At 54.5% G+C, this 25,596-nt stretch overlaps 10 protein-coding genes across 10 annotated transcripts; 6 read left to right on the top strand and 4 right to left on the bottom strand.

Annotated features, from left to right (window-relative positions):
* Positions 1-44: 44 nt before the first annotated feature.
* On the top strand, positions 45-784 carry BDP81DRAFT_388348 (uncharacterized protein; the record flags this gene model as incomplete). The annotated part of the gene is made up of 2 exons (XM_060587104.1): positions 45-333; positions 507-784. 2 exons carry the CDS (start codon positions 45-47, stop codon positions 782-784), a joined length of 567 nt encoding a protein of 188 aa, XP_060451459.1.
* A 783-nt stretch (positions 785-1,567) lies between these two features.
* Positions 1,568-2,879, bottom strand: BDP81DRAFT_388347 (uncharacterized protein; the record flags this gene model as incomplete). The annotated part of the gene is made up of 2 exons (XM_060587103.1): positions 1,568-1,845; positions 2,807-2,879. 2 exons carry the CDS (start codon positions 2,877-2,879, stop codon positions 1,568-1,570), a joined length of 351 nt encoding a protein of 116 aa, XP_060451458.1.
* A 1,834-nt stretch (positions 2,880-4,713) lies between these two features.
* On the top strand, positions 4,714-5,534 carry BDP81DRAFT_388346 (uncharacterized protein; the record flags this gene model as incomplete). The annotated part of the gene is made up of 2 exons (XM_060587102.1): positions 4,714-5,116; positions 5,248-5,534. The coding sequence occupies 2 exons, from the start codon at positions 4,714-4,716 to the stop codon at positions 5,532-5,534; spliced, it is 690 nt and encodes a 229-aa protein (XP_060451457.1).
* Positions 5,535-12,575: 7,041 nt separating this feature from the next.
* On the top strand, positions 12,576-14,056 carry BDP81DRAFT_444159 (ACT domain-containing protein; the record flags this gene model as incomplete). The annotated part of the gene is made up of 2 exons (XM_060591795.1): positions 12,576-12,599; positions 12,896-14,056. 2 exons carry the CDS (start codon positions 12,576-12,578, stop codon positions 14,054-14,056), a joined length of 1,185 nt encoding a protein of 394 aa, XP_060451456.1.
* Positions 14,057-14,441: 385 nt separating this feature from the next.
* Positions 14,442-15,767, bottom strand: BDP81DRAFT_412629 (RWD domain-containing protein). The gene has a single exon (XM_060589229.1). The coding sequence runs from the start codon at positions 15,532-15,534 to the stop codon at positions 14,644-14,646; it is 891 nt and encodes a 296-aa protein (XP_060451455.1). The 5' UTR covers positions 15,535-15,767; the 3' UTR covers positions 14,442-14,643.
* A 157-nt stretch (positions 15,768-15,924) lies between these two features.
* On the top strand, positions 15,925-16,885 carry BDP81DRAFT_3690 (uncharacterized protein). The gene is made up of 3 exons (XM_060586579.1): positions 15,925-15,940; positions 16,017-16,737; positions 16,795-16,885. Exon 2 carries the CDS (start codon positions 16,291-16,293, stop codon positions 16,735-16,737), a length of 447 nt encoding a protein of 148 aa, XP_060451454.1. The 5' UTR covers positions 15,925-15,940; positions 16,017-16,290; the 3' UTR covers positions 16,795-16,885.
* BDP81DRAFT_388343 (uncharacterized protein) lies at positions 16,826-17,408 on the top strand (the record flags this gene model as incomplete). Its single annotated transcript, XM_060587101.1, has 2 exons — positions 16,826-17,070; positions 17,141-17,408. 2 exons carry the CDS (start codon positions 16,826-16,828, stop codon positions 17,406-17,408), a joined length of 513 nt encoding a protein of 170 aa, XP_060451453.1.
* A 701-nt stretch (positions 17,409-18,109) lies between these two features.
* Positions 18,110-20,236, bottom strand: BDP81DRAFT_3680 (methyltransferase domain-containing protein). Its single transcript, XM_060586552.1, has one exon. The coding sequence runs from the start codon at positions 20,065-20,067 to the stop codon at positions 18,214-18,216; it is 1,854 nt and encodes a 617-aa protein (XP_060451452.1). The 5' UTR covers positions 20,068-20,236; the 3' UTR covers positions 18,110-18,213.
* A 523-nt stretch (positions 20,237-20,759) lies between these two features.
* On the top strand, positions 20,760-21,630 carry BDP81DRAFT_388341 (t-SNARE; the record flags this gene model as incomplete). Its single annotated transcript, XM_060587100.1, has 2 exons — positions 20,760-20,806; positions 20,913-21,630. 2 exons carry the CDS (start codon positions 20,760-20,762, stop codon positions 21,628-21,630), a joined length of 765 nt encoding a protein of 254 aa, XP_060451451.1.
* A 279-nt stretch (positions 21,631-21,909) lies between these two features.
* Positions 21,910-23,999, bottom strand: BDP81DRAFT_3664 (GLE1-like protein). The gene is made up of 3 exons (XM_060586522.1): positions 23,443-23,999; positions 23,020-23,307; positions 21,910-22,969 (listed from the first exon to the last, which is right to left on the bottom strand). The coding sequence occupies exons 1-3, from the start codon at positions 23,845-23,847 to the stop codon at positions 22,190-22,192; spliced, it is 1,473 nt and encodes a 490-aa protein (XP_060451450.1). The 5' UTR covers positions 23,848-23,999; the 3' UTR covers positions 21,910-22,189.
* Positions 24,000-25,596: the final 1,597 nt, after the last annotated feature.

Below are 25,596 nucleotides of genomic sequence, written 5' to 3'. Positions count from 1 at the left end.
GAGAGACAGACGAAAAGGCGCAACTTCTCCCCCCTTCCGCAACCATGCCCTCGCACCACGGCGATCACGGTGGTGAAGGTCACGGCGGCGGCGGCGGCGTCGCTGAGGTAGTCAAGGACCGCGCCTCCGTCGTCGTCAACGAGATCTCCCGCGGGCCCGTCAACAACGAGATCATCCTCGCGAACCGGGAACGAGATATCGCCGTCGTGCCGCCGGGCGCGCAGGTCATCAACGAGGTCACCACCACCGAGGTCTTCCCTGGCCGTCCGGGGTACGGGTACGGATATGGGCCTGGGCCGGCGGGCTACCAGCTCTGTTCGCAGTGTCGGCGTTGTAAGTACCACTCTCCTGTTGTTGCGTTACTGTCATCCCCGTCTCCGACGATCATTGTCGTCGTCATCGTTTCTCGCCCCTGAAATCCGATGGAACGAGGACATCTCCCTTGTTCTGATTAAACCCCTATATCATGACCACGGAAACTGACATCATACCTCCAACCTCAATAGACTGGCACAACTCCTTCTCCGAGACCGTCTGCTACCGCTGCCGCTCGTCCTACGGCTACCGAGACCGCTTCGACGACCGGTACAGCTACCGATCGGGGTACTGCTCGAGCTACGGCTACGGGTCGGAGCGGTGTTCTTACTGCGAGCGGCTGCGGTTCGAGGGGCCCGGGTACTACGGCGGCGTGGGCATTTGCAGGGATCGTTATGGTCGGCCTGCGTTGTGCAGGCCGAGAAGGGTTTTGGTTGAGAAGAAGACTGTGAAGAAGTATTACTACTAAGGATATGTGGTCTTTCCCCGTGATGGAAGGTTGCGTTGCTGAAACTTTGGGTTCTGATTGGCTTCTTTCATCCTTTCTCTTCTCATCAATCCCGTTGTATTCTGGTTTGTGGTTAGGGGGAGGAAATCACGGCTACGTTGATAGCTGCAGTCTCGGGCTTTCCTTGCGCAGCATTCCGTTTTTCTTGTCTCATTTCTTTCTTGCATGTACGTTTTCTCACTATGATTTCCGTATTAAGTAGCCAATTTTTTTAAGGGACCTTTTTTTCTTTTTTCTCTCGATATCTTGCTTATTGTTTCACGAGTAACGTCACCCCGAGTGGGCGTGACGGTCGGATAGACCTCTTCATTTTATTTCTAACGCAAGTTTGTCTTTCTGCGTCATGTAAGGGTAGCCAGCTTTGTCATAATAGCTTAATGTATGCAAATGACTGCACCTGTTCGGTCCTCGTGTGTTGCGCGCGTTGGCATAGGAAAGGAGAGCCTTGCATTCGTATTCGACCTCTGCCTCCTTCTAGCTGCTCGGCATGTTGATCAATTAGGCTATATCACAACGTCTTGTTTAGGAAGACTCGACGGTCCAATCCTCTTGCCAAGGAAAGAGAAGAAGCTGACTAGACTTCACCTGAAAAGGGCACACCTCACGAACTTTCTCTTGCTGCCTACCTTCACCCTTCCTCTCCGTCCCGTCTGCCTGCCTCAAGGGTACGAAGTCGTGGGAAGGCTTCGGACCTTGTTGTGAATATTCGACAGACTCTGATTAAGCCAGAAATCCCCTCCATACCTATCCGAGAGTGATCTCCTTCCACGTTTTGCCAGGGTGAAAAGAAGCCACGTCAAACGCCCGCTGATACACCTTCGCCAACCCAGCCCTCTCAGCGACACGGCGCTCCTTGTTCCAGGTGATGGCGAACGCGTAGTACAGATGCCACTCGGACACCTCGCGGTCCTCGGGCACATAATAATTCCAGGAATCCAGCTCCTCCTCCATCGAGAAGTCGCGCGCATCCGAGATGGCCACGAGCTCAACGACATCGCCGCCCACGCGGGCGAACCACGTGTCTTTGAGGGATCACGGTGCCGCACCAGTCGCTATGGGCATCGAGGAGTCCGAAGCGGTGGAGGCCTGGTTCAAGCCTCGAGGCAAAGGACGGGCTGCTTCGACTTGTTCTGGAGAGCTGGGAGAATGCAGTGTATGTCCAGAAGTAGAGGTAATCTTCTCGCCGAATGGTCATGGTGGGCATGGTTGGTTTGGGCTCGTGTACGATCACTTCTGCCTGCTCTTCATCGCTCTGGCTAATCTGACGACCGAAGGGATTGTCTTCTGCAGAGGCTCTGGCGTATCCGTGCCATCGAGTTGAATTGTGGTGGACTTCACTCGTCGACCACACTACTTTGAAAATTGGCTTATTGTTGGCCTCGCCGGTTACCAGTGGATAATTACCCGTGGGGTCATCTCGTGCCGTTTTGTACCACACAACCCAAGTATGCGACTTCAACCACTCGTGTGAAGATTCAACAGAATACCAGAGACCATGGACAGCCGCCACGTCGACGCACCATGCCAGCCGCTCCACGCCCAGCTGGGATACCGTGATCGACCACCCAAGTCCTCAAGTCCGAGGCCAGAAATCTTCTGATGCAAGATGCGTTGGACGTTGTACCTGACTCTATCTTGTTGCTGATGTATACAGCCACCGAGATCTATCGCAGGCTTCATGCATCTCTATTTTCCGCAAGGACAACTATGGGTGCTCATAGCTAAACTCACAATCCCCACACATTCCCAACTAATGAGCCCATTACCTCGCCCTAGCTCTGACGCAGGTTTTAAGTCGGAATCGTAACTGTCAGCTTCCCATCATTCCCTTGTCTTACGTTTGCCGTTGCACCCGCTCCGCCCGCGCCAAGACTGAAATCGACATGTGGGCCTCCGAGTCCTTGCACCTTGACGTTGAAGTGAACTGGAAGATATGTCAGGTAATCAATCCAACACAGCTATAGTTGTGTATTTTGAGCTTACCCTGGGTATCAGCAATTTGAATAACTTCCTTTTCCGTATCGCCGTTGTCGACTGCAAGAGTCCTGGTTGTCATGGTATCTCCGACTAGAAAGCTTATATCATATTCATGAACAGATCCAGACGAATTGATGATAAAAATGGTATATGTGTTTGCCATTATGGTAAGGTATGTATTGCTGTAGCTTCAGGGTAGGTGCTGGAAGACTGCGAAGTGTGATCTGAAAGTCTCGAGGAATCTGGAAAGCAATATTGCAATGCAAAGAGCCTCGCGGGTTTCTCTATGCATCGTAAGATGAAATGGCATTGTAGAGTGTGGTCTCCAGAGCCCCCGAGCCCTAGTACTGTGTGGAAATATTGTCAATCGAGCCTAAGACCAATATCTTGAGCTCATACGCCAGTCTGCAGGTGAAAAGAGATGATGCGTCCGGTCCCCGTTCTCGGGAAAGTCCATGCTAGCCAGCCAGCCACTATTCTCAGCTCCTACATCAAATCTTTTACATCAAATGTGGCACAATTTTGATCGGCTTCTTATTCTGGCTGTCACGCCATCGCATCGTTGTCATTCAGGGTACTTTCATCATTGACGAGTGATGAACGGCAACTGGAACACGGCCGCACTCGTTCAGACATTGGCATCAAGTTGCCGGATGAATCCCGCCAGGGACGCGAAGCCACCTGGGCCGTTGTATACGATGATGATTGGGCAAATTGCGATGATCTAGAAATCGATCAGGCCTGATTACCAGAGAGATCAGTGCGACACAACAAGTACTTCGGCACGGCTCGCAGTGCGGGGAATTGAGAGACAGGCACACACACACACACACCATAGCTGCCGAACCGCCAGCCCCAGATTCTTAGTGATTGTTACTGTGTTTGGAAAGAGTATCTTGGTTACTTTTGAAGGCCCCAAACCGTCTTGGACGAGACGACATTGGGTCATTGATATATCCAGGAGAAGACCGCTGGATATCCGAATCTCTCGTTGAATATGGTGACCAGTGCCATTAGGGAGGCAACAACCAGGCTGAAGCTTGCAGCTTGATGCACAATATCTCGATAACACTGGCAATTGGTGATGATAGAAATGTAGGCTCATTCGGTAATCGAGATGTGTCAAAAAGAGAGACGCGTCCGGAGTCCGAAGTCTGGCTGGCTGAAAATGCTCGGATGCTTGGCGCATCCTGGTAGTCCGGGTTCGTCTAAGAAGAAACCCCAACACGTTGTGGGTTTATCCTTATATCATCTTCAAGCATACGGTAGTGACTGGGATAGAAACGCTTTTGTAGGTCTGGCACCTGCAGGCTGCAAGCTATGCTCCGAAATTCAAGTATCTGTTCTTTTCGAAAATACTCGTTAGACATGCTGCAATGGCCCATGTGGAAAACCACAATTTGTATGCCATGCCGATTGGTCTTGCTTTTCGCTGTTGTCAGGCAGTCTAGCCCGCTTCCATTCACCGGCTGACCTTACACTTGATACTCAAGGTTTGCCTGACTAGAGGTTCCAGCCTCTTTATGACCAGCTGAGAGCGTGGCTATACGCACCCACAACTTTCCCTTGTCTCACTACGAAACCAGATTATTGGGTATGTCTAGGCGTCGTGCCAAAGGCTGAGATCGCTTGACTACACAAGTTGTAGGGATGAACTAGACCAGTCTGGGACGCATACAGTCTAATTGTTTGTTAGATGATCAGGGCTGATAATCAAAACTTTGTACCCGGACAAGATCTATACTCTCTACTTGTAAGCACACAAACTGCACTCCACTAGAAGAGATACTTAAAGGCTCTTAAGACCTCGTTCGGTTTCCTACTTGCACGCACCATCTTCCACCAGGTTCGCCTCCTGGGGTTTCGATTAATCTTCTCTTATCAACGCCCTACACTTTCAGCCCAGTTTCATCATGGCCAACGTCAAGATCATCGTGAAGAACGAGAGCGACAGGGCCCAACAGTTTCTCATCTTCAACGAGAAGCCAACATACTCTGAGTCAGTCGGCAGGGCCTGGACCACCGTCTGGGGCCGCTCGCCAGGAACGGCAGGAAGACATGGCACTACTCGCTTCTCCATTGAGGAGCACTACTATGCTGTGTGCGGCATGACCCAGAAGGCTTTGCAAACCGATCTGATTGTAAGCACATCGGACTGCGACAAGGTGAGGCTGGGAACCAGGCAAGAAAAGGGCAGCCTCGAGGCGCTGGAAATCCAAGAGGGGGGTATCGTCTTCGACAAGGGGAAAAGGGGAGACCTTGATAAGGATGGTGCGTTCGGAATCGACACTGCCGCGTACGGTTTCACAGAGTATCGTAAGTTCCTCTCTCTCTCTCTCTCTTTCTTTCCTCCTCTTGCTCTCCTTCTCTCTCGCTCTCTCGGGCCACCCCTGACCTATAGTGGACTCACAATCACATCGTGTGCATTGTACTAACTGCAAGCTAAGAGAACGTCTTCTGTGGCCTCGGTATGAAAAGCCCAACTCCGGGCCAGGAAGAGGAAGTCATGCCAGTTTCCGTATGGCGACCCGATTCCAACCAAAGGTATAAAATTACTCCCAAGAGGATCTATTATGTCTCGGCCGGGAAATTCATTCCGGGAAGGGTTGTCGACTTTGCCCAGCTAGGAAGCGTCGTCACTATTGACTTTACGGGGAGGAAGGAAACTGTCGCTATGGTGACTTTTGATAGCGGACTCGAATTCCTTCCTGTAAGGTACAGCTTTGACAACTAAGGTCATGATGGGACGGAGTTGAAGTTCTTGAAGAGAGGGGCCTTGCCAAATCTTGCCAAATCTATCAAGCAGAGTTATAACTGGCCCTGGGTCGACCGTTGCGTTGTGAGTTGCAAAAGGAATCACAATGAGGTTGACTAGGGTTACCTCGGGATAGCTGAAGTGAGATACAGACGTAGCTCTTATTTCAGTTCAACGTTCTCGGATGTTTACCCAGCCTAGGGGTGTATCTGCGTCAAAGCGTTCATCTATTTCAAAGGTCCTTGGACCCCTGTTGGAATATTGGGCAATAGGCTGAAAAGAGGATTTGGCATGTAAACGGCCCTTCTAATACCTACTTACACCTATGAGAGACACCGTGACCTACTCCTACTTCCACCTTCTTCCGTGTCCCGATTTATATAGTTCAGTACACCATTACTGAGCTTCGTGCCAGCCTAAAGGATATGCCACGCTGACATGTATACCAACAACTCCTGTTGCGAAACTTGTGAGGCGGTTACATTGAGGAGAAATGCAATGATTCGCAAGACCACCAAAGTACGTGTGCTATCAGACATGCTTTGGTATAGCTAACTAGGTATTCTTTGAATTCAACGACGACACATGCGAGATTTGCACTAGTAAAGTCACTACCCCGGGCTCATACGCGGCCGACCAATACGTATAGGTCTGAACTTGTGGATAGAATATCATCTTCCTGGGAGTTTGGATCTGGAACCTTAGCTGGCGAGACTTTTCGTAAGCCATTCTTGATCGCGACGGGAGTAGACAGATTCGACTACTACCGGGGCATGTGTATGGCGTCTGACGAGATGAAATGGGATGGGAGGTTATAGAACGAGCCGAGGTATTTTTTGATAGCGTGAGCAATTTCACCCGCAGGTTGGAACCACAGCAATGCAGCAGTGGTATGAGTGGACGAAGAGGAAATGAGGAGGGCCAGCTTAGGTAGTAGAACCGCGGCAAAGGACTGTCTGGTACTGAGTACGCGATAACGAACACTACATGAAATTTTCTTGACATTCTTTGTTAGCCGCTGTGTGCCCCGCTGACGTTGAAGCGTATAAGTCGGCAGACGCTATTTACGGACCGGGGGTGACAGTCATAGTCTGAGATAACGCCAAAACGTTTTGGCCCGTTGTGGTCCCCTATCTGTGGATCTGGGAACGGGTACGATCTGATCCGCAACAAGAGAGATAAGTAAAAAAAAAATGGATGGAGGAGAAGCACGGACGAACGGGGGACCCATCGGAGACTTGAGGAAGCACGATCAAAGGCTAAAAATGGGAGAAGATGATTGGTGTAATATTTCTCCAGAGACTTGGGTCAGAAGGAAACGCGTTAGACGAGAATGAGCAGAGAAAGAGAGAAAAAGAAAAAGAAAAAAAGACTCATTGCCAAAAGTCAAGAGTCGAGACCTCGGCGAGGCTCCGGCCATATGATGGATCGCGGCAATCGGTGAGTGTGACCTGTCTCCAGTCAAGTGGACTCATGGAGGATTGTTGGCTTCTTTTCCGTGTTGTTGTCAGCTTGAGACTCTCAAGTGCTCTCGTGAGAATTGAGCATCCCACGCCGGCGATGCAGAGAATGCCGAATGGGGCAATCAAGCGAGAGCAAAGGTGGTCCGCTCAGAGTGAGAGAGATATGCCCCTGCTAAACACTTGTTGCCGTTCACTCTGTAAAATCATGTTCAATCTGCCACGCCTCATCACTTGAACATATGATGTCCACTTTGTGATTGATGATCCAACGTCTTCCCGAAAAGATGTGCGATGCTGTCATCGGTGTGCGCGGTGACGATGACCGGCGTGTGTACCTGCCAATACCTCCCATCTGCATGTAAGCCGCGACCGAGTATTCGGGGCGCCAGGCTGGGCCGATCTAGACGCATCGCTAGCAGGGCGAGGATGTGTCACAAGTCAACCGTCGTCGGGAGTCGTCGTCGCGACGTCGCCAACCCATGCTTCTTTGGCGAGTCAGGTTTCCAACCTCCCAGTTTGGTCTGGATGCAGCGGCCGGGTTGCGGGGGGAGAATAGGAAGAGTGGGATGGGGGGTAAAGGGTGGAATTGCTGGCCGAGAGCGGGGTTCTTCTCCTTGCGCCGTCACAAGTTGACCGAGAGTTGCGCCGTCTAATTGGAGCCGTGGGCGCTCGCCGGCAGGTTGTATTCTTCCCAAGGACCATTTCATCCCAAACACCTGTCTTCCTCTCTGATCCGGCTTGTCGATAATGGGAAACCCGGACGTCGTAGCTGCCACGGCATCTTGCAGTAGCAGAAAGCAGCTTGTAGTTTAGCAAGGGGGGGCGACGCAGTACCTACAGGTATTGGACCAGGTAGTACACAGTAGTGAAATCCCACTGGAGGGAACCCATGTTCTTTGTTTAAACCCGATGACTTATGCATGGAGCGCCGATTTCGAAGCAAATCAGAGAGGCCAATTGAGCCAGTTGCACGACCAGAAGGGAAGGGGTTCGGACAAGGTTCAGGAACCGTTGCGATCGGCGGGGGTCTGGTCCTTGTTGGACCCGGGGGAGAAATGGAACGAAGAATTGCTTTTTCCTCTCGCGGGCCGCCACAGGCACGCATCATGGGCTGAATGTCTGGTCTAACGCAATGGCGTTGGGGATGAGGTGGGGTGATGAAGCTGAGATTTGCTATTGTGAAGCTGAAAGAGCGTCGGTATTTGCACGAATAGGTAGGCACAAGGTACGAATGAACATACGTGTTGGAACAGCAAAGGCTGATAAGGAGTAATAGGCAGGTACCATGGGCTGGCTGGCACCTGCCCTGGGCGAAGTGGGACAACTGGCTTAGTCATCACGGCCGGATAAAGGTGGGGCAACCACCCAGGCCGTCACTACCTACTTCGACCGACTCCTGCCTACAATGTAAGATAGAAGAACAACAAGAAGAACAAGCAATAGGATCACCAACAGACGAGTGATAATTGCTACCACTATTTGTCGTATACGACCCCGTGGAACCAACAATACGTAACTGCCGTGGGTGCCGGTGTTTGCAGACGTGTCATCGTCAAAGGCCATCATCAAGAACCTGTTCCGTGACCTTGTGTGTATTCCCGATTGAGCATACGGATACTCGAAAGCGCGGTTGTCGTGGAACCCCCGCGGGGGTTAACAATCGTGACGGCCCTTCTTTTCGTGTCTCTGAATCAGCAAGTCGATGCGCATGCCGAGGCCAGCCGCTGTTATGCTGGACCAGACAATTGGGCACTCGTGTGCGTGTGTTGGTACAGTATCCGTGGGAGAGACGCCCGTCAGCGTTGCTTCCCGTGTGTTGGTGAGAGTTGATATGTGAGAGGTGACGGGCGAGGTAGCAGCAGACCCAAGTTGAGGTAAGGTGAGGCCTGTGAGTTGAGGTAAAAAAAAAAAAAAAAAAAGCACGGAGAAGTGGCCGATGCATCCATCCCCTTTGCCTGGCAACCTGGAAGACAAGGCATGGAAGACGAGGCACGTCGTCGTCTTACATCATTGACATCATGGCTCGTTTTGGGGGGAAAAAGGAGGCACAGAGGGTGGTGAGAGCCAAAACGGGAAATGGGAAACAAACGTGACTGCCTCACGAGTTACACGAGATGTAAGCGACTTCCCCAGTCGTTCCCCAAAGGATCGCAATTCCCGTCACGCCCGCATCCAATCATGGCCTAATGCAGGGTTTTCCGTGCCTTGTTTCTCCCATCCTGTCCGTAGACTTGGAGGCTAGCAATGGCGTGTTCACATACATAGCATGGATACGGATACTCCTGGTCTTCATCCAAGGCCAAGGGGAGAGTCTCCGGGGTTCTGTAGCCGCTGGGAGCTGAAGCAATAAGAAAGCAGGCATCTCGGCTACTACTTCGTACACGAACTACCATTGACCAAGTAACTTCGTACCGGAGAGCTGCCCAGAGTGTCCAGACCCCCACGCTCCCGATTCAACTAGTCTCATGCAGGTCGCCCGAAACGGCATTCTGAACCTTTTTCTCTGCATTCTTGCTTCCCAGCCCAGCCGGCTCCTCTTCATGTACTGCATTGCTGTCGTTCGTCCTTTGGGGCCTTGGGCAGCCTTCGCAACAAGATGGTAGGTAGCCAATAGCCAAAATACCTAAGTAAAAGTGAGGGAAAAAAACAAACAGGCCCACTAGTCGTCGTCTTAGCCGCTCGTTTGCCCGTCTGCCCCATGCCAACCCTGAACGACTCACGACATGGACATGGAGCTCACGGTCCAGGTGTCGCGATGGATGGCGAGATGCAAAGCCAGCATGGCGCGGCAAAGCACGGTTGACACAATTTTACACTTTGGTTGGGGACTATTTCAGTGCCGACCAAGGCGCAATATCTCGTTTGGATGTCAAAACTAAAGTTTAACAAGAGGAAGACAAAAAAAAAAAAAAAAAACCCCCCGGGAACGCGAGGGTTAGGTTTCTGATAGTGGAGAGAAGATTGGCAGCGGCTCAACTAACGACTTACATGGGGACTCCCATGTTTAGAATGGAGAAAGGGTTCCCCCCCCTTCCCGTGTCCCGTCAGTGGTCTTTTCGGTCTACCTGACTCGAGAGCGCCCGTCTTCACTTCCTCACGACCGAGGTTGGAAATCGCGAGAAAGCGCCGGCGATGGAAAGGCATCCCGCTTCAAGGTAGACGCAACACCCGCAATCAGATAAGAAAAAGAAGACAAAGCGAGACGAGATCTGACCAGAACGAGATCCCCGTGAAACCACCAGCTGAAAGGCATAACATCGAAACCCCCCACCCTTTTGATCCTTTTTCTTCTTCGCAAGTTGTAACTTGCTTCACCAGTTTCGGTCCTGTTCGCCGTGGACACCGCGTCGGCGGCGTAGAGGGCGGCGTAGAGAAGCAGCCGTACTTCGTAGACGCCCACTTCCCAAAGATGCAATCATGGGTCCAACACCTTGTACAAGTACTTCCTCTCTAACCCCTGCTCAACCCCGCCATGTCATGCTGCCCATCTCCGCCCACACCCTTTTCCCCTGTGCAGAACCACCAACCGAACAATGGCTCTCCCTCTCCCTCTCTTTCTCTCTCTCTCTCTCATGTACTTATGAGGTCGGCGATGAGTAGCCGCGTGGGTTTTGGGTTCAAGACAATTGCGTGTAAAGTCACCCCGTCCTCGTCATAGTTCGAGACAATGCATTCCAAGACGTGCCATTGTCCGCATATAGCCCGCACGAGCTAAGCTTCTCACGAATTACCCCACGTAGAGCACGTAATGTAGTAAGTACATCGTGGACGATTATTCCTTCACGAATTGCACGGATACAGACAGCCCCCAATTGAAGTCAATGTCGTCAGATCAAGACTCGGCCTTGCCGGTGTATTGACCGAAGCGTGATCCTGAGATACATCGTCAAGTCTGCACCTAGACGAAAACGACCCTTACGTTTGACGGAATTTCCCACTTGACAATCTCCACAGAGGGGTTCATCAATCCCTCGATGCATTCGCGGGAACGCGGTCGATCCCCGGACCCAGACTAAACCGGTGATAGCCAGAACAAGTATCCGTAATGTTTCGTCAAACCAACAAGTGATGAGGAAATTAAATCACGAAATCCCATCGACTCGATCCGCCATCTCGGCGCAAAACCACCGAATCGTCGTCACCCCCTTGCCCACCGGCCGGTACCCCCCCCAAGGCTCAAAAAAGCACAGGCTTTCAACGCTACTGTGACATTATGGACCTCACCTTATCTGCAACCCCCCCCCCCCCCCCCCCCTCCAATGGCCCGGAATATCGCGGCAAAAAAATAAAATTGAACAACAAGGCAAAGCCGCAAAGCCGCAAACCTACGTTTTCCCACGCTCAGTACAGAGTACCTAGCGCCCATCTGGCTCCGTCTCGTCTCGTCTCAGCCCTTCTTCCTACTGCGCAAGGTACCTTTCCCTACTAGTTATCTCACTGTGTAAAATAAGTATCGTATGTACTCATCCTCTCTGGCTGGTCCCCGGCATGTAGACGCACGGATCGTGCTCTAGTGCGCCTCTTGGGACGGCCGCCGCCGCCGCAGAAAGTACCTTACGCCTGCTGCTTCTGCTTCTGCTGCTTCTACTGCTGCTGCACCACGCCGCACTCCTACGTACAACGCCATGTACTTTCTCCTCCTCCTTCTCTTCCATGAACACCCACCCCTCCACCCCTTCCCCTCACCTCATCTGGGCTGCTCTGGCTTGTAAATGTATCATGTATCATGTATCATGTAGCCAGCCTGGAGGTGAGAAATACGCCCAGCTTCTTGCCTTGTCTCAAGGTACCTTACCTTGCCCACCTTAGCTCGTCTTCAGGGTCCTCCCATACGAACCTAATTCCTCTTTTCCCCTTCCAACGCCTTCTTCTCGTGCACTTCTTTTTCACCTTTCCCCATCCCCCTTCCCTTTTTCCTCAATTTTTCCCTTTTGGAGATTCTCTCTCCCTTTGTCCATTTTCCCGGGCTTACATCTTTTCCTCTACCTTGGTAAAGCTTCCCATCCTCTTCCAGTCTTAACCCACCAAGGCATCTACTTCCCCGCAAAAAAAGCATCCGTAAATCAGACGCAAGGGAAAATACAACATCAGACAGCAGCAACGAAAGAGAGATAACAAGAGACGACGACTCCCCTGTCAGCCCACGACTACCGAAAGCTTAAACTTTTTCCAACGACTCTTGGACTTTCAAGAGGGCAAAGGAAAGAAAAAAAAAAGAAAAGAGAAGAATATACATCGGACCCGCCCAGTTGTGACCAAGGACACTTCCAACGACACCCGAACCCCCCGAGCAGCGTGTACTCCGTATGAAAAGATCAAACCGAAGCCGGCTGCAGAAATACCTTTAGTTGCCCCCCCCCCCTGTCCCCCTCCGATATCAACCCCGGTGCGCACGCAAACTTTCAACAAACCATCTGTGCACCGGCGCATCGAGTCTACTTCTTCTTCTTCTTCTTCTTCTTCTTCTTCTCTTTCCCTTCTTCTCTTTTAGAGAACTCCGACGCCGGGAAAGCATTCTTCTGGCTCTTCAACTACCATCAGAAGTTTGCGCGTCACAATGAACGCCCAGGTCTCGTTTCTCGTAAGTTTCTCCAACATCTTGTATCATCCCTCCCCTTCATCTTCCCATGGCGCACACGACACACACGACCGCAACGTGGGAACGATTCTCGATAGAGTCACCAAAATGCGGGGCTTCATTTGCTCGTCCCACTGCAACGCTGTGTGTCCGTCGCCGTCGCCGTCGCCGCCGCCCCGAGTTGCACATTCCACTCGGAGCTAAAAAAAAAAATAAAAAAAAAATGACACACAAATGTCTTGGTCCTTGCAGACCTCTGTCGTGCTCCTCAACTAACACCGCATTTGCGCTCTCCGCAGGATGGCCACTACACCCTCATCCACATCCCCCTCGACCTGTACTCGGTACTCCTGCAGCCCATCCTCCGCGTCCTTCTCCCGCAGACCCAGACCCTCAAGGCGTCAAAAGGCGAACCGGAACATGAGCTAGAAGGACTCAACGCCGAGAGCCAACATGGCTTCCTCAATATTAGCGTCACCCCCATGGAGTGCTCCATCGTCTGCCACAGCTCCTGGGCCAAGAACGTCTTTGAGCCGGCCATCCAGGATCTCCCAAAAGACCTTGCCAAATCCGTCTCCATATCCAAAGACACCTACCTCGTGCTCTCCGTCATCAGCGCCGGCATGGACGCCGCGGGGCGTGTCATGGAACTGACCTCGCCCCTGGCCCTCGCCGGCATCCCCATCTTCTTCATCACCACCTACTACTCCGACTTCATCCTCGTCCCGAGCAAGGACAGGCAAACCGTCGTCAAGGCCCTCCTCGCCCGCGGCTTCGAACTCGCCGACAACGACTCCAACTTTGTCAGCCCCGCCGCCTCGATACACTCCCGCGGACCGAGCCAGAACAACGGCGCCGGCGCGCCCCCGCTGACCCCGCCGCCCTCCACCATCGCCGAGCTGCAGGTCCGCACCTTTGACCTGCTCAAGAAGCGCAGCGTCGCGCCCTACGTCGAGGACAACCTCCTCCTGGTGCAGTGCTCCGGCCGCGAGACCTCGCAGCTCGGCGGCGAGCTCTCCCACACCCAGCGTCCCTCGCTGAGCCGCCAGGTGACGGGCAACAGCCACCGTCAGACCTGGCTGGACAACATTGACGCGAAGCTCTACACCGCCATGATCTCGGCCCTGGCGGCGCGCCCGCGCTTCCTCTCCATCACTTTGGCCCAGGAGGACCCGCCGTCCCTGCTGCTGGATAAGTCGCTGCTCGGCCTCTTTGGCGATTCCCTCGTCGGGGACACCAAGACGAACCTCACCCCGATCTTCTTGGACCTGGAAAGCCTGTCGCTCGAGGCTACCGGTATCGTCTGTGGCGTGGCTGGCACCCTGGTGCAGGATATGCGCACGGGAGACAGCGCGGGGCTCTCGTACCTCTCCACCGCCCGAGCCGGTGCCGTCATTCTCGATTGCGAGCAGTCGATACTCGCGCTCGAGATCCTCAAGCCCAAGCTCTTCAAGGCCTGATCGCATCGACCGTATGTTACAGGAGGAACTGCATTGCTGGGATATCTGTCAGAAATGGAAGTCTGATCGGAAAGGATGGATCAGGAGGAAGGAACATCATGAGTTTCTTTTCCCCACACATTTCGAGTTTTAACGAAGTTGCATGAAGGGACAATTGTACTAGCATGGAACTGGTTCAGGCGGTTGGCAATCTGTCATTTTTTTGAGAAATTTCGCGTCCGGGTTTTTGGCATATTGGCGTTTACGGAGGTTGGCTCTATGTCGTTCGATACCAATTTTGTATGTCTTGCAAGAGAACGGGGGCCAATGTCGGTCCACAACTCACACTCGAAGCGATTTGATCTCCTCTTTAATGCCCCCCCCCCCCCCCCCCCCTCTTCGATGACACTCTTGTCATAGCCCACCCTCCTTGATGCGGCAGATCTCTTGGTAAACTCTCCAGTGATGTCTTTCCAGAATAGGTCTATCAGTAACTGACCTCGTAACCCCCATCTACACCGACGCTGGCTGTGAGCAACCTTGAAACACACTAGATCTGAAAAACCAACCATCCATCGTGAAGGCCTACTACCTCAAAACAGCCGCCCTCACTTCCCATGCCTCTTCCTCTTCCCCGACCCCGCCTCCTCCGCCCACCCAGCCTTGACAAACGCATCCCTCGCCGTGCTATTAATCAGCGCGAACCGCCTCGGCCCCAACTTCTGCCCGCCATACCACCTCGTCACGACAACCATGACGTCCCACAAATCCATGAGCTGCATCAGGTGCAGCAGCCGGCCGCCGGCCGCCGTCTCGCCGTCGTCGTCGCAGTCCTGGAAGCTCGTGCCGTTGGCGCCGCGGATCCGCCACGCCGTCATGTTGTGGCTTGCGCCGCGCACCTTCTTGTCCGTCGCGATAAGGTGCTGGACGTAGGACGCGGCCTGCTCGGGGGAGGTGACGGGTGCGGCGCGCGCGAGGAAGACGGATTTGAGTTCCGTGAAGGGGGAGGAGAGAATCCAAGGGGGCGACTCTAGCATGCGGCAAGGCAGAGAGTCAGCTTCGGCGTCCTGTTGGTTGTGCTCGTGCTCTTCTAGCTGTCGCCGCGAGGAGGATGACGGCGGAGGAGGAGGAGAATGTGAGGTGGTGGTGGGTGGTCCTGACGGCTCAGCTTCTGAAACTTCCTCCAGTCGTCGCGAGAACTCTTCCACGGCGTCAAAGAGACAGACAGCGCCCGGCTGGTAGACGGCGGCGACGGCCTCGCGGAAAAGAGACAAGTCGCGGGCGCCCGCGCCGCGGGGCGCGTTCTCGCCGGCGCTGTGGGTGCCGAGGATCTCTGGCGGTACGTCCGGGTACGAGTCGGCGAAGCGGAGGGTGAGGGAGGAGGCACCCGGGCCGCCGGGAAGCGTGAGAACATAGTTATCTGGTGGTGTATGGCGTAGGGTGTCGTCTCCGTAGATTGAGTTTAGGGCTTCTATTTCGTCTTTGAGATCGTCTGACATTGCTGTTTGGGCTTCTTTTGTGGTATGAGGTGTGGCGTACCTCTTAATGGGTTTTGAGAACGGGTGATGTGAGGTTGCTGGTTGATGAGGAGGTTTGTGAAGTGTGGTCTTCAAGATGATTGTTCCTCTAGTGAAATGAATGCCTTCTTTAGTCCGATCTGGTTATATGGATATAATTCATTTGAAAGGCACTCAGGTATATTAACAAAGTAAATTTATGACCGTCAATATCGTGGTTGAAGATGAAATTGAGAGAAAGTTTACATTGAAGTCGTCCAGTTCCTCCCCCACACCCCCCCCCCCCCCACCTCCAATCATCTCCTGATGTGGGCCATTCAACGTCGATGAGGTGGTCCGAGCTCCACACATACCTACTCCACTCACGTCAACCTCCCGTCGCAACTTGGTGAACCTCACAAAGTAACAGCTGCAGCTGATTGAGGTGTTCTCGTGGCAAGCGCTGACCATCTACATGAGGATAGAGCGGCCGACGCAAGCGAGACTTGATGCCGATCCCAGCCGATCACAAGCAATAATGAATTCAGCTCTGCGAGCTAGCTGTCTACCTACCTTAGGCAAGATGGCGCCTCTTCTTGTATCAACATTGGACTCACAGCTTACACGAGTATGCGACGATTTGAAGAGCTGAACTACAAGATACAGCTTCTCCTACCCTCCTAATGACCGAGCGTAATAGTACAGCTATCTCGTGTACCGGATCAGAATTCGGAGTTGGGTTAAAAGTTGCAGAAGACCATGATATTTGAACGCCCGCAGCCAGCGATATGCCAGCGATATGCCAGCCATATGTGCACCCAAGAGGCACGTAGAATGCCCTCCCCCGGACAAATTAAACCCGACGTACAGCCAACTCAACCTCTCAGCCGAGAAGTTCCTACCTGGCCAGCCCAAGGACGGTTCCCTACCAGGCTTCCTCGCCCATCCAATCGACACCGTCGGACTGCAGCCGCGGGAGCTGGGCTACCTCGACGAGATATACCGGAGAAGAGACGAATGGCCCTTTTGCTGGCTTCTCTTCAACGCAACGGCACTCGGCAAATGAAGACGCAGCGGATCGCTTCGAGTAGAACCGCCCCAACGTGCGCCAGGCTATCGGGTACGATGGCCTCACGAGGGACGGCGGCCGGGTCCGCTGCTCGGGCGAGTGGCAGCTGGACGGCCGTCTCTTGGAGACTCCGGTAGGTAGGGCTGAGGAACAACACACATGCGCCGCCGACTCGCCGCTTAAAAGGTCTTTAGCCCGGACGAAGTCTTCACGGAGGCTTACATCATGCTACTGCCCTCGGAGACCCAAACAATGTGGGGCAAGACCTTCCTGGTCCGGCGAATTTCTCCTCACCTGGCCGACGTGAGCCTTCTACGGCGCTGGCTCGACATCTGTAGGACGCACCACGGCAGCGGCTGCCAGCCCTCGCCCCTGGATGAGGTTTTCTCGCTGCTCGAGAACCTCAAGTTCATCGACTTGGACGAGGAGAAAATCGTCGTCAGCGCCCGTGGTGGCGTTCAGGTTACCGAGTACGCGACTCTGGGGCGGGACCCAACCCCTCATCTTGAAGAAGGAGAATGTGCTCGAGTACTCTAAAAGGGGATCCCTCGGCCCCAACACGCTAGGTCTGCCAAAGACCGTCCGCGATGCCATGATGCTCGTCAAGGCGTTGGGTATCAAGTACATCTGGGTAGACGCTCTGTGCATCCTTCAAGACGACATGGAGGAAAAAGCTCCGCGTGGTGCCAAAGATGGACCGCGTGTATGGACATCATCAGAGTATAGATCGAAGCATGGTCACTATCTCAAGGCAAGACATGCGGCAAGCTATGATTATTCACATTCCGTGGCAATCTCAATTTGGTAACAGTACTGTTCTTTTGCGCTATGCGGTGTTTCTTAGGTCTGTCTAGGTACCCCGCCGTCGAGGATTCCTGCACGAGTGATGCAGTACGGGCAGAGGGCGTGGGACCATTGACTGCGCCCATAAATTTTTATTGTTTTGCCTACGGACGTGCTTGCCTTGTTTTGTGTCGTCTCCTGGCTTCATCAGAGCTGGAGGTGTATGCCATACACGCAGACGGAGTGGGCGTGAGAAGACCTATTCAGCCCCCTCCTTTGGCTTGTCATGACCACCCAACTGACTGAAGTGAGCTCTAACATGACACAAATGGTCAAAGGTTTGGTAACGAGGTCCAATATGTGTCCCTTTTCCTCAGTAACCAACCCAATGGGTACGGCATAAGCCTCATGTCGTATAATATTCTCTTGGCGACGTCGGCCGCGTGCCGAAGTCCAACATATCTATCTTCACGGGCCGCTGAACAGCACACTCCGACGCCGATTGTGGCGCTGACGTGGTACCCAAGGTCTGGGGCCGAAGAAGACACTTCTATGTTGTTCCTCTTTCCCCGTGTGCATACCAAGGTCCTGCCTAGACCCCTTGGTGGATGACGGTACCACATGCGAATGCGCACCGTGTGAGTCCCTCGAGCCTGACCGGCCGCTTTCCGATGGTCTCAATGTGCGTCTCTTGCTCAAGGTGGTTCGCGCCGTGAACTCTACGTCTCTGTGAGAATCGGTCGCGATCAACAACACAGCCAAACCCGGTGCACGGCGGGCCGAATTCCAGATAGAGAAAACGGGCAACATTCTCTTGGTTTCCCATTGACTTATTTCTTGATACCCACAACCACCAAATTCCTCGGGCTCTCTGCATAATCAAACACCGTCTCGACCCAACAGTCCCGGACGAGGTCGTCGTGCTCCTTCAAAAACAGCCAACGGTCCGTGACGATGAGCGACTCGACGACGGTGGCGCTATAGGCCATGAGGCTCCACACGGCCGCGACCTCCTTCTTGCGGGAGGCGTATTCCCTCTCGTACACTTCAATCTCCTCGTCCGTCATGTTGGCCATCTTGTCGCGGATCACGTCGCTGTACTGGCTGTACTCGCGGTTCGTCGTCAGCTTGGCGACGGCGCCGCGGACGTAGTCTTTGAGGGATTTGTAGCATGCTTTTCGGAGGGAGCCGATGATGACGGGGTTCGTGGAGGTGTTGAAGGGGGATTCCCTCTCCTCTTCCGTCTGGGACGGGTCTGATGACTCCTTGCCCTCCGTGCCGGCTTCAGCGGCAGCAGCAGCAGCATCGCGGTGATAGACCTTTGAAATGACGCCGCGGTCGAGGAAAATCTTTTGCAGCACCGCGCGGAACAGGTGCCGCGTGAAAAAGTCGTCGCTCTCAGGCTGCGTCCAGTTCTGCGGCGCCTGGCACGCCATCATCCTCGCCGTGATATTCATCCGCACGCCCTGGCCCTTGTATCCAGACAACGTCTCGCTCAGGGGGAAACCCTCAGGATCCCGCCGCGCCGATTCTCGCACGACGCGGCCGTTGAGCGCCTGCAAACTGGGGCGGGCGTACCCGGCCAGCTTGTACGTCGGCGGGCCGAGCTTTTCGGTCAGCAGGTTGTAGCAGCAGCCGACGATGGCGACCGAGTGAATGGCCGGGTTCATGACGAGGGAGCGGATGCCGTAGTGGGAGAGGTTGCCGCACGAGTGAATTGAGACGGCCATCATTTTGAGGTCCTGGGATGATTCCTCCGGGAGAACTTCCTTTTCGATGCGCCCGATGACTTCGGTTAGGTCGCCGCTCTCGAGCCTGCCGACGACGTACGAGACTGACCCTTTGCCGAGCGCGCGGTTGTACCGCGGTTCGAGCTCCTTGATGGGCCTGAAATCAAAGTCCTCCGCTGCTGCTGCTGCTGCTGCTGCATCAGTTGATGATGCTTTCTCGGGTCCAGACGTCTTCTTCACAACCTCGGTGCCGAGCCTATCAGCCTGCATCTGCAGCCACAGCTTCTTGTTGCGCATGACGACCTCCTTGCTCGCCAGGCCCGAAAGCACGTCGAGCCCCTTTGCGCCATCAATGTTGTGCTCGCGGCCCTCGACGGCGACGACGTGGCGGTTGTAAGGGGGCAGCGCGAGGGTACGGCCGAGGTAGTTTTGCCCGCTGCCAAAGTCTACGAAATGCGTCGTCTCTTTGCCCCAGCGGGAGGAGATGGAACCGGCGAGGGCGTCGACGTAGCGCGCGAAGTGAGCTACCTCGTGGACCTTTTTGGGTTTCATGCCGACGGCGACAGAGCGGGATAGTTTTGGCGGGGGTTTACTTTCAGATGTGGTGGGCGAGAAGGTCCGGCGGAGGGAGAGCTTGCGGATCCTGCGGATGTAGTTCAGGAAACTCTCTGGAGGGGGACCTGGCATGGTGTCCAGCGGCAGGTTGTCGAGGTCGTCTCGCATGAGGAGGTCCAGGAGTGCGTCGGTGCCGTAGGAGAGGAGGAAGGGCTGCCATTCCGCCGGTAGGATTTGGGAGAAGAGGCCCCGCTCGTTTGTGAAGAAGTCGAGGACGTGGACGCCGCCGCAGAGGATCTGAAAGATGTCTGTGGTTGTTGCGAAGTCGAGGAGTTCTTGGACGTAGGCTTCTGGCGAGGGGAACTCGTCTGAGCAGGGGAGGGGCTTTTCTGGTATCATGTTTCCCCCCCTGTGTTTTGGGCGCTTTTGAAAATGTGGTTTCTGTGTGCGCCGGTGACTTTTCCCTCTGTTGGCTGGGTTTACAGGTGTATGATATGACCGTAATCTCAATGAGCGTGAGTAAGATTCAGTGAGTGACTGAGTGAGAGATGGTGAGAGCTCCGTATGAGAGTGAGAGAGTGAGCATGTGGAGTTGCAGATGGTGGTTGTGAAAATCCCACTTACATAAAATTTGGCCGATGGAGGGGGGATTTTCCTCGGTGAATGAGGGGCACACCGAGGGGTCGAGCAAGGGTCCTCGGTGACGTCTGATGTCTCGGTGAAGAATGCTCGAAGGTGCCGAAGAATCTCCGGACGTACCTTACACCTCCCCCCCCGAAGCACCGACCACCAGTGACCTCCAAAAGTGGATACCTATGGAAGACGGGGGCGGGAGGTAGCCGTGTCCGTAAAGGTAGCTCGCACCCACTGGTCCCGACCCGGCCGGCCGCCAGAACGCGCAAACGTCATCCCAGGCCGCGTTTACCTGACAAGGTACTTAGATTGACTACAGATCGCCCAATTCCGCAATCGACAACAGGCAACCTAAACACCAAGCTGCAACCCTTGGCTACAAGCTACCTCCCTCAAAGAAAGAACCCAATCCGCAAGCCAATGCGTCCGCGGATGCGCCTATCCACCTCATCACCAGGATGATGTCCTCCGCCAACGAAGAGGATCCCTTCCTCCAAGTCCAACAGTATGCATTTCGCATCGCCCATCACACACCCCGTCGCATACCCTTCATATCTCCCTCTTCATCTTCTCTCAAACCACAATAACTAACCAAACAACGCACCCAACAGAGACGTCCTCGCCCAACTAGACTCAACCAGACCCCTATTCACATCCTACCTCCGCATCCGCTCCCTCTCCACCTCCCCAACTTCCCCCGAACTCGCCTCCGCCCGCGCCGACCTCGAATCCGCCCTCGCCTCCCTAGCCGAAGACCTCGCCGACCTCGTCGAGTCCGTCAAAGCCGTCGAATCCGATCCCGCCTCCTTCGGCCTCTCCACCCCCGAAATCACGCGGCGCAAGAGGCTAGTCCAAGATGTCGGCGGCGAAGTGGAGGATATGCGCGAGGAGCTCGCCAAAAAGCTAGGCGACGTATCCTCGGGCAAGGGGAAATCGTCAGCAAACGGAGCAACGAATTCAGACCTCCCCGATCCAAGCTCCTTCGCCATAGGCGACGGCGACGCTCGAGACGGCGACTACGCCGCCGAGTTCGAGCAGCAGCAGCAGCTCGAGATGATGCGCGAGCAGGACGGCCACCTGGACGGCGTGTTCCGGACGGTGGGTAACCTGCGGCGGCAGGCGGACGACATGGGCCGCGAGCTCGAGGAGCAGAGGGAGATGCTCGAGGTCGTGGACGGGGTGGCGGATCGTGTCGGGGGGCGGCTGCAGACGGGGGTGGCGAAGCTGCAGTATGTTATGCGGCATAACGAGGATCGGTTGAGTAGTTGCTGTATTGCTGTGCTTATTTTTGTGTTGATCTTGTTGCTTGTTCTGTTGTTGATTTTGTAAGAGAGTACCTGTCGCCCGTTCGCCAGCGATGAGATATGAGCTTCGAGGGTGGGTGAGAACGCATTTGGGACTGACTAGAAGACGAAAAAAGGGAAGAATGATGGCGAGGATTATCAGTATTGTTTGAATGGGTTATGGGAGTTCATGGAGCGGGTTGGAATTTCTATCATTGCTAAACGTTTTTGTTTTACTACTTTGGAAGCCTTCATATGGGGGCCATGATAGATCTCATTCATCCAACTAACGATACGCAATGTCTAGAGTATCTCGTTTTTAGGGGTGAATATCCTCTTTCCCGCCAGGCCTCCTCATCTTGCTCAATGTATGAACTGAACTGAAGCCCCGATATTGTGCCCATCGCAAGCCATTTTGAAATCTTGCCTCTTGGTCGTTTTGGTGTGTATAAGTACCCCCATGCCAGGATGTCCAGAAACGCCAGAGTATGTGTACCTCTTGGAAACCCCCCCCCTGCCCTGAAATCGGCAGCCCATGCCTCTCATGTATGTGTACAAAAGGTATTTCATCTACCTTGGCTTTACCTCCGCTCTCCATCCCAAATCTATGCCACGTCTAACCCAGAGTCTCGTCTCAGAACATCACCCAGGACCTGCAACGCCTGTGCGGCCGTGGCCCCCGGAGGAGCCCTCTTAGGGAACTCCACCAACGCCATCCGGAGGGCCGCGACGGCGGCGTTGCCGTAAAAGTTGATAAAGCGCTGCTCGTGGCCGTCAATCATGGACTTGAGCACGACATACTGCGTGTTGGAGACGAGCTGCGGCGGCGAGTTGACAATCTGTGCCATGGCCTTCCAGTAGTTTGTCGGCGGGTACGGGTTCGTCTTGGACGCCTTGCTGAAATCTCGGAGGGCGATGGCCGCGAAGCCGGCACCGAGGCCCGTCATCCTGTCGTTGTGCGCCTGCTCGGGCACCCAGTTGCCGTTCTCCCTCTTCCAGCCAATGGCCCTGCGGCCGCCCTCCGTCTTGTCGCTGCCTCTAGAGCCGAAGAGGACGGGGCAGGCCACGCGGAACTTGGCAATGAGGATGTCGATCATGGAGCCACCGCGCCAGTGGTAGTCCTTGTTGGAGAAGATTTGCGCCGTCACGATGCCGACCGGCTCGGCCGACTTTGGGTTCGCGCCGCCTTCGTTGGAGAATTGCTGGATAATTGCCTTTGAGAGGATGTTGAGGAGGTATATGAACAGGGCCGGCAGCTGCGGGCCATTGTGTACGGCGCCGTCGGCTGGCTCCCTGTTTTGCTGCACGTATATGCTTGCATCGATTAGAGGTGACTGGACTTGGCCGCCGAGAGATTCGCGTAGTGCAGCATTGATCGTGGCAAGCTGAGACATTGTTAGCATATGCGCTGTGCCGTTAACAAGAGCTGACTTGCAGGTTGCGCGTTTGCTCCCTTCCCAGCAGTCAGTTGCCCAATAGACTTTCTGATTTGTCTCCGCATATCACCCAATTTGCCCTTCAACGGATTCCCAGGTTGTTTCGACAGGGCTTCGACGTCCTTGCGCAGCTTCTTGAGAGCTTGGTGTATCTCGGTGTACCTGTCAACGCGACGTTGAGCTGGTGCCGGCGCAGGCGCGGCTGGCTGAACAACAGGTTTAGGGGCCGCAGGTGCTGCGGGCTTCGCGAGGAACTCATTGGCTTGGGTTGTCGGCGCGGCGCCGACCTGTGCGGGTGCTTGTGAAGGTGCTGCCTTCGCGGCTGGGAGAGCTTGTGCCGGAGCACTTGCTAAGGGAGCTGGCTTTGGTACGGCCGGTGGTGCAGCAGCGGGCTCGGATTTGACTGCCGTTGTGCCATTGACCTGAGGTTCTTGAGACTTCTTCGGCTCCGGCTTGGGCGGTTCAGGCTCGGGTTCGGGAGGGAGTTGGGGAATCTGCTTGGCCTTGAGCTCTCTCAGCCTCTCCTGCTCGGCGCGCACTGCTGCTTCGGCCTTTAGACGATCTTCTTCCTCTTTTTGTAGCTGTGCTATCCTCCGCTGCTCAGCCTCCAGCCTTTGCTTCTCCTCCTGCAATTGGTGGACCTCATAGACCCTCAGAGCAGCGAGGCGAACACGCTCGTGCTCGAGCTGGGCGGCGGCGAGAGCGTCGCGATGGCTCAGCTCCGAGTTTCGATTCTCGGAGAGGAAGTCTGCGGTGTAGCCTCGCTCGGGGCTTGACTTGATGTTGCCATTGTGCTGGCTTCTCCGCGAAGGAGATGAGTGTGCCATGGTTGGTGGCACAATTGGCTGCCAACGGCCTCGATGGTGTGGTCGTAGGTGGGAGTTGAGACCGGGCCCTACGGCATCGGGCGGTGGGGTCAGGCGCGGGATGCAAAATTGCACCGACAACCGAGAGAAACAAAATCAACAAAACTAAGAACCAAACACACCAATAAACGGCTGATCGAAAAGAGTGACGTCCGCGGGTGGGCGGTTGGATGGGGAAGGTAACGCAAGGCTCGGGCGATCTTTGAGAGTCCAGACGAGGCTGTGCTTCTTCACCTCTTCGGGGCCGTTTGGGTCGAGTAGTGTCGTCAAGCGGGCAAGGTATTGGTAGAACGTAGAAACCGTACTGTCGAGTTCAGATTGGGCGCGGCGTTGGTGTGGAGCAACGAAAAATAATACGATGTATCAGGCGCGCTTTGATGTGGGAAAATGCTACCGTTCGCGGTGGGCCTGGGGCTCTTTGTGGTGATGGGGGCCCCCTTGAGGCTTGGGGGGGGGGGGGGGACCTAGGTATTGCTGGGCTGTGGGAAAAGGCGACGACCATTGCTGCACTGTTACCCTGGACCCGTGTTACTGCTTGCAGCTCCCTTTTTGCTCCATGGGTGGAAGAGCAGGCGAGCAGACCAAAAGTGACAGAGCATGGAGAGCAGAGCAGCCAAAAAGGCAGCAGCCGGCCAGACCTGAAAAAAAGAAGAAGAAGAGACGTCGCCGTGGTCACAACCCAGGTGGGGTCTTTGGAGAGCTGAATGGACGAATGATGACTCTGGATTCTGACAGAATGCAGTATAGCGTCTCCGCTGGTTGGTCGGACCGCGAGTGGGGCCTTAGCCCGAACACGGGCAGTCATATTTACTGCCGGGCGGTCAAAGATTAACTCAGGTACTCCGTACCTACGAACTTCATCGGCCTCTGCAAGTTGTCCATACAAATAGTGCATCCATACTCCGTACGTGGTATTCGCATACGGATAGAGTATTCGTACAGAAGTATTCGTATGTACAGAGCACACCCACATCGTCATGTCGTTGAGATTCTGGAACTGGAGTCGGGCCCGGCCCAAGATTCCAACTGAAGAGTCGGCCGAAGTTTGGATCTGGCCCGTCTCGCCTTGACTTTCCCTCTCGGTTTTGTTGGCCTGACAAATGAGCGTCGGTACAACGAACACGACCGGAGACTGGACGGAGCGTCTGAGAGCTGAGCATGATGGGGAAGGATATCTTCAACCTACCTTGGTTTGCATACTCCGTACCGATACCTGCTCAGATAGAGTGTGTGATGCCATTGAGGAGAAATCTTGTCAGGGAGGTACGTAGTGAACTCCACCGTTGCACCGGGGGGAACATGTCAATCACAGCTCCGGATGACTGATGACTGTGAGGGATGCTGCCATGCTGCCATGCTGCCATTGCCCGGAGCTTCCTGGTGCTGGGGACCAGAGCTACGCAACGGTAGGAGAGCTTGCTGCAAGCCTCGCTCAGGTAGGTATCCGTACGGCGTAGGGGTTCTGGGCTGTTGATGTGGTGTCCAACGATGCGGTATCCATCCGGAAACACTGGCGTATTCCTGTTCCCCCCCTTCAACATGAGCCCTGCATTTGGCTTGCCCACCGCGCAGCACCCCCGTAGACGCCAATGTACCTAGCAAGTAGCCGCCGCTCGCCGGCCGCTGACCATCCTATCCTGTTGCCCCGAGGTACCAAGCCAAGGTTCCTGCCCTATCTCGTTCGTGCTAGCAGCCATATGGATACATAGG

This window comes from Colletotrichum phormii (genome assembly GCF_030913505.1).
Source record: "Colletotrichum phormii strain CBS 102054 chromosome Unknown BDP81scaffold_1, whole genome shotgun sequence".
Taxonomy (NCBI): domain Eukaryota; kingdom Fungi; phylum Ascomycota; class Sordariomycetes; order Glomerellales; family Glomerellaceae; genus Colletotrichum; species Colletotrichum phormii.
The sequence above is the reverse complement of the archived record's forward strand: the minus strand, read 5'-3'. Positions and strand labels throughout refer to the sequence as shown.

Bases quoted from the DNA above. Each gene is read 5' to 3' on its own strand.
- BDP81DRAFT_412629 (XM_060589229.1), bottom strand. From the start codon at position 15,534: ATGTCAGACGATCTCAAAGACGAAATAGAAGCCCTAAACTCAATCTAC.
- BDP81DRAFT_3690 (XM_060586579.1), top strand. From the start codon at position 16,291: ATGATATTTGAACGCCCGCAGCCAGCGATATGCCAGCGATATGCCAGC.
- BDP81DRAFT_3680 (XM_060586552.1), bottom strand. From the start codon at position 20,067: ATGATACCAGAAAAGCCCCTCCCCTGCTCAGACGAGTTCCCCTCGCCA.
- BDP81DRAFT_3664 (XM_060586522.1), bottom strand. From the start codon at position 23,847: ATGGCACACTCATCTCCTTCGCGGAGAAGCCAGCACAATGGCAACATC. The intron at 23,308-23,442 runs GTCAATGGCACA...GCACCCGCACAG, and splicing joins AGAAGTCTCAAGAACCTCAG to GTCGGCGCCGCGCCGACAAC. The intron at 22,970-23,019 runs GCAAGTCAGCTC...ACAATGTCTCAG, and splicing joins AGGGAGCAAACGCGCAACCT to CTTGCCACGATCAATGCTGC.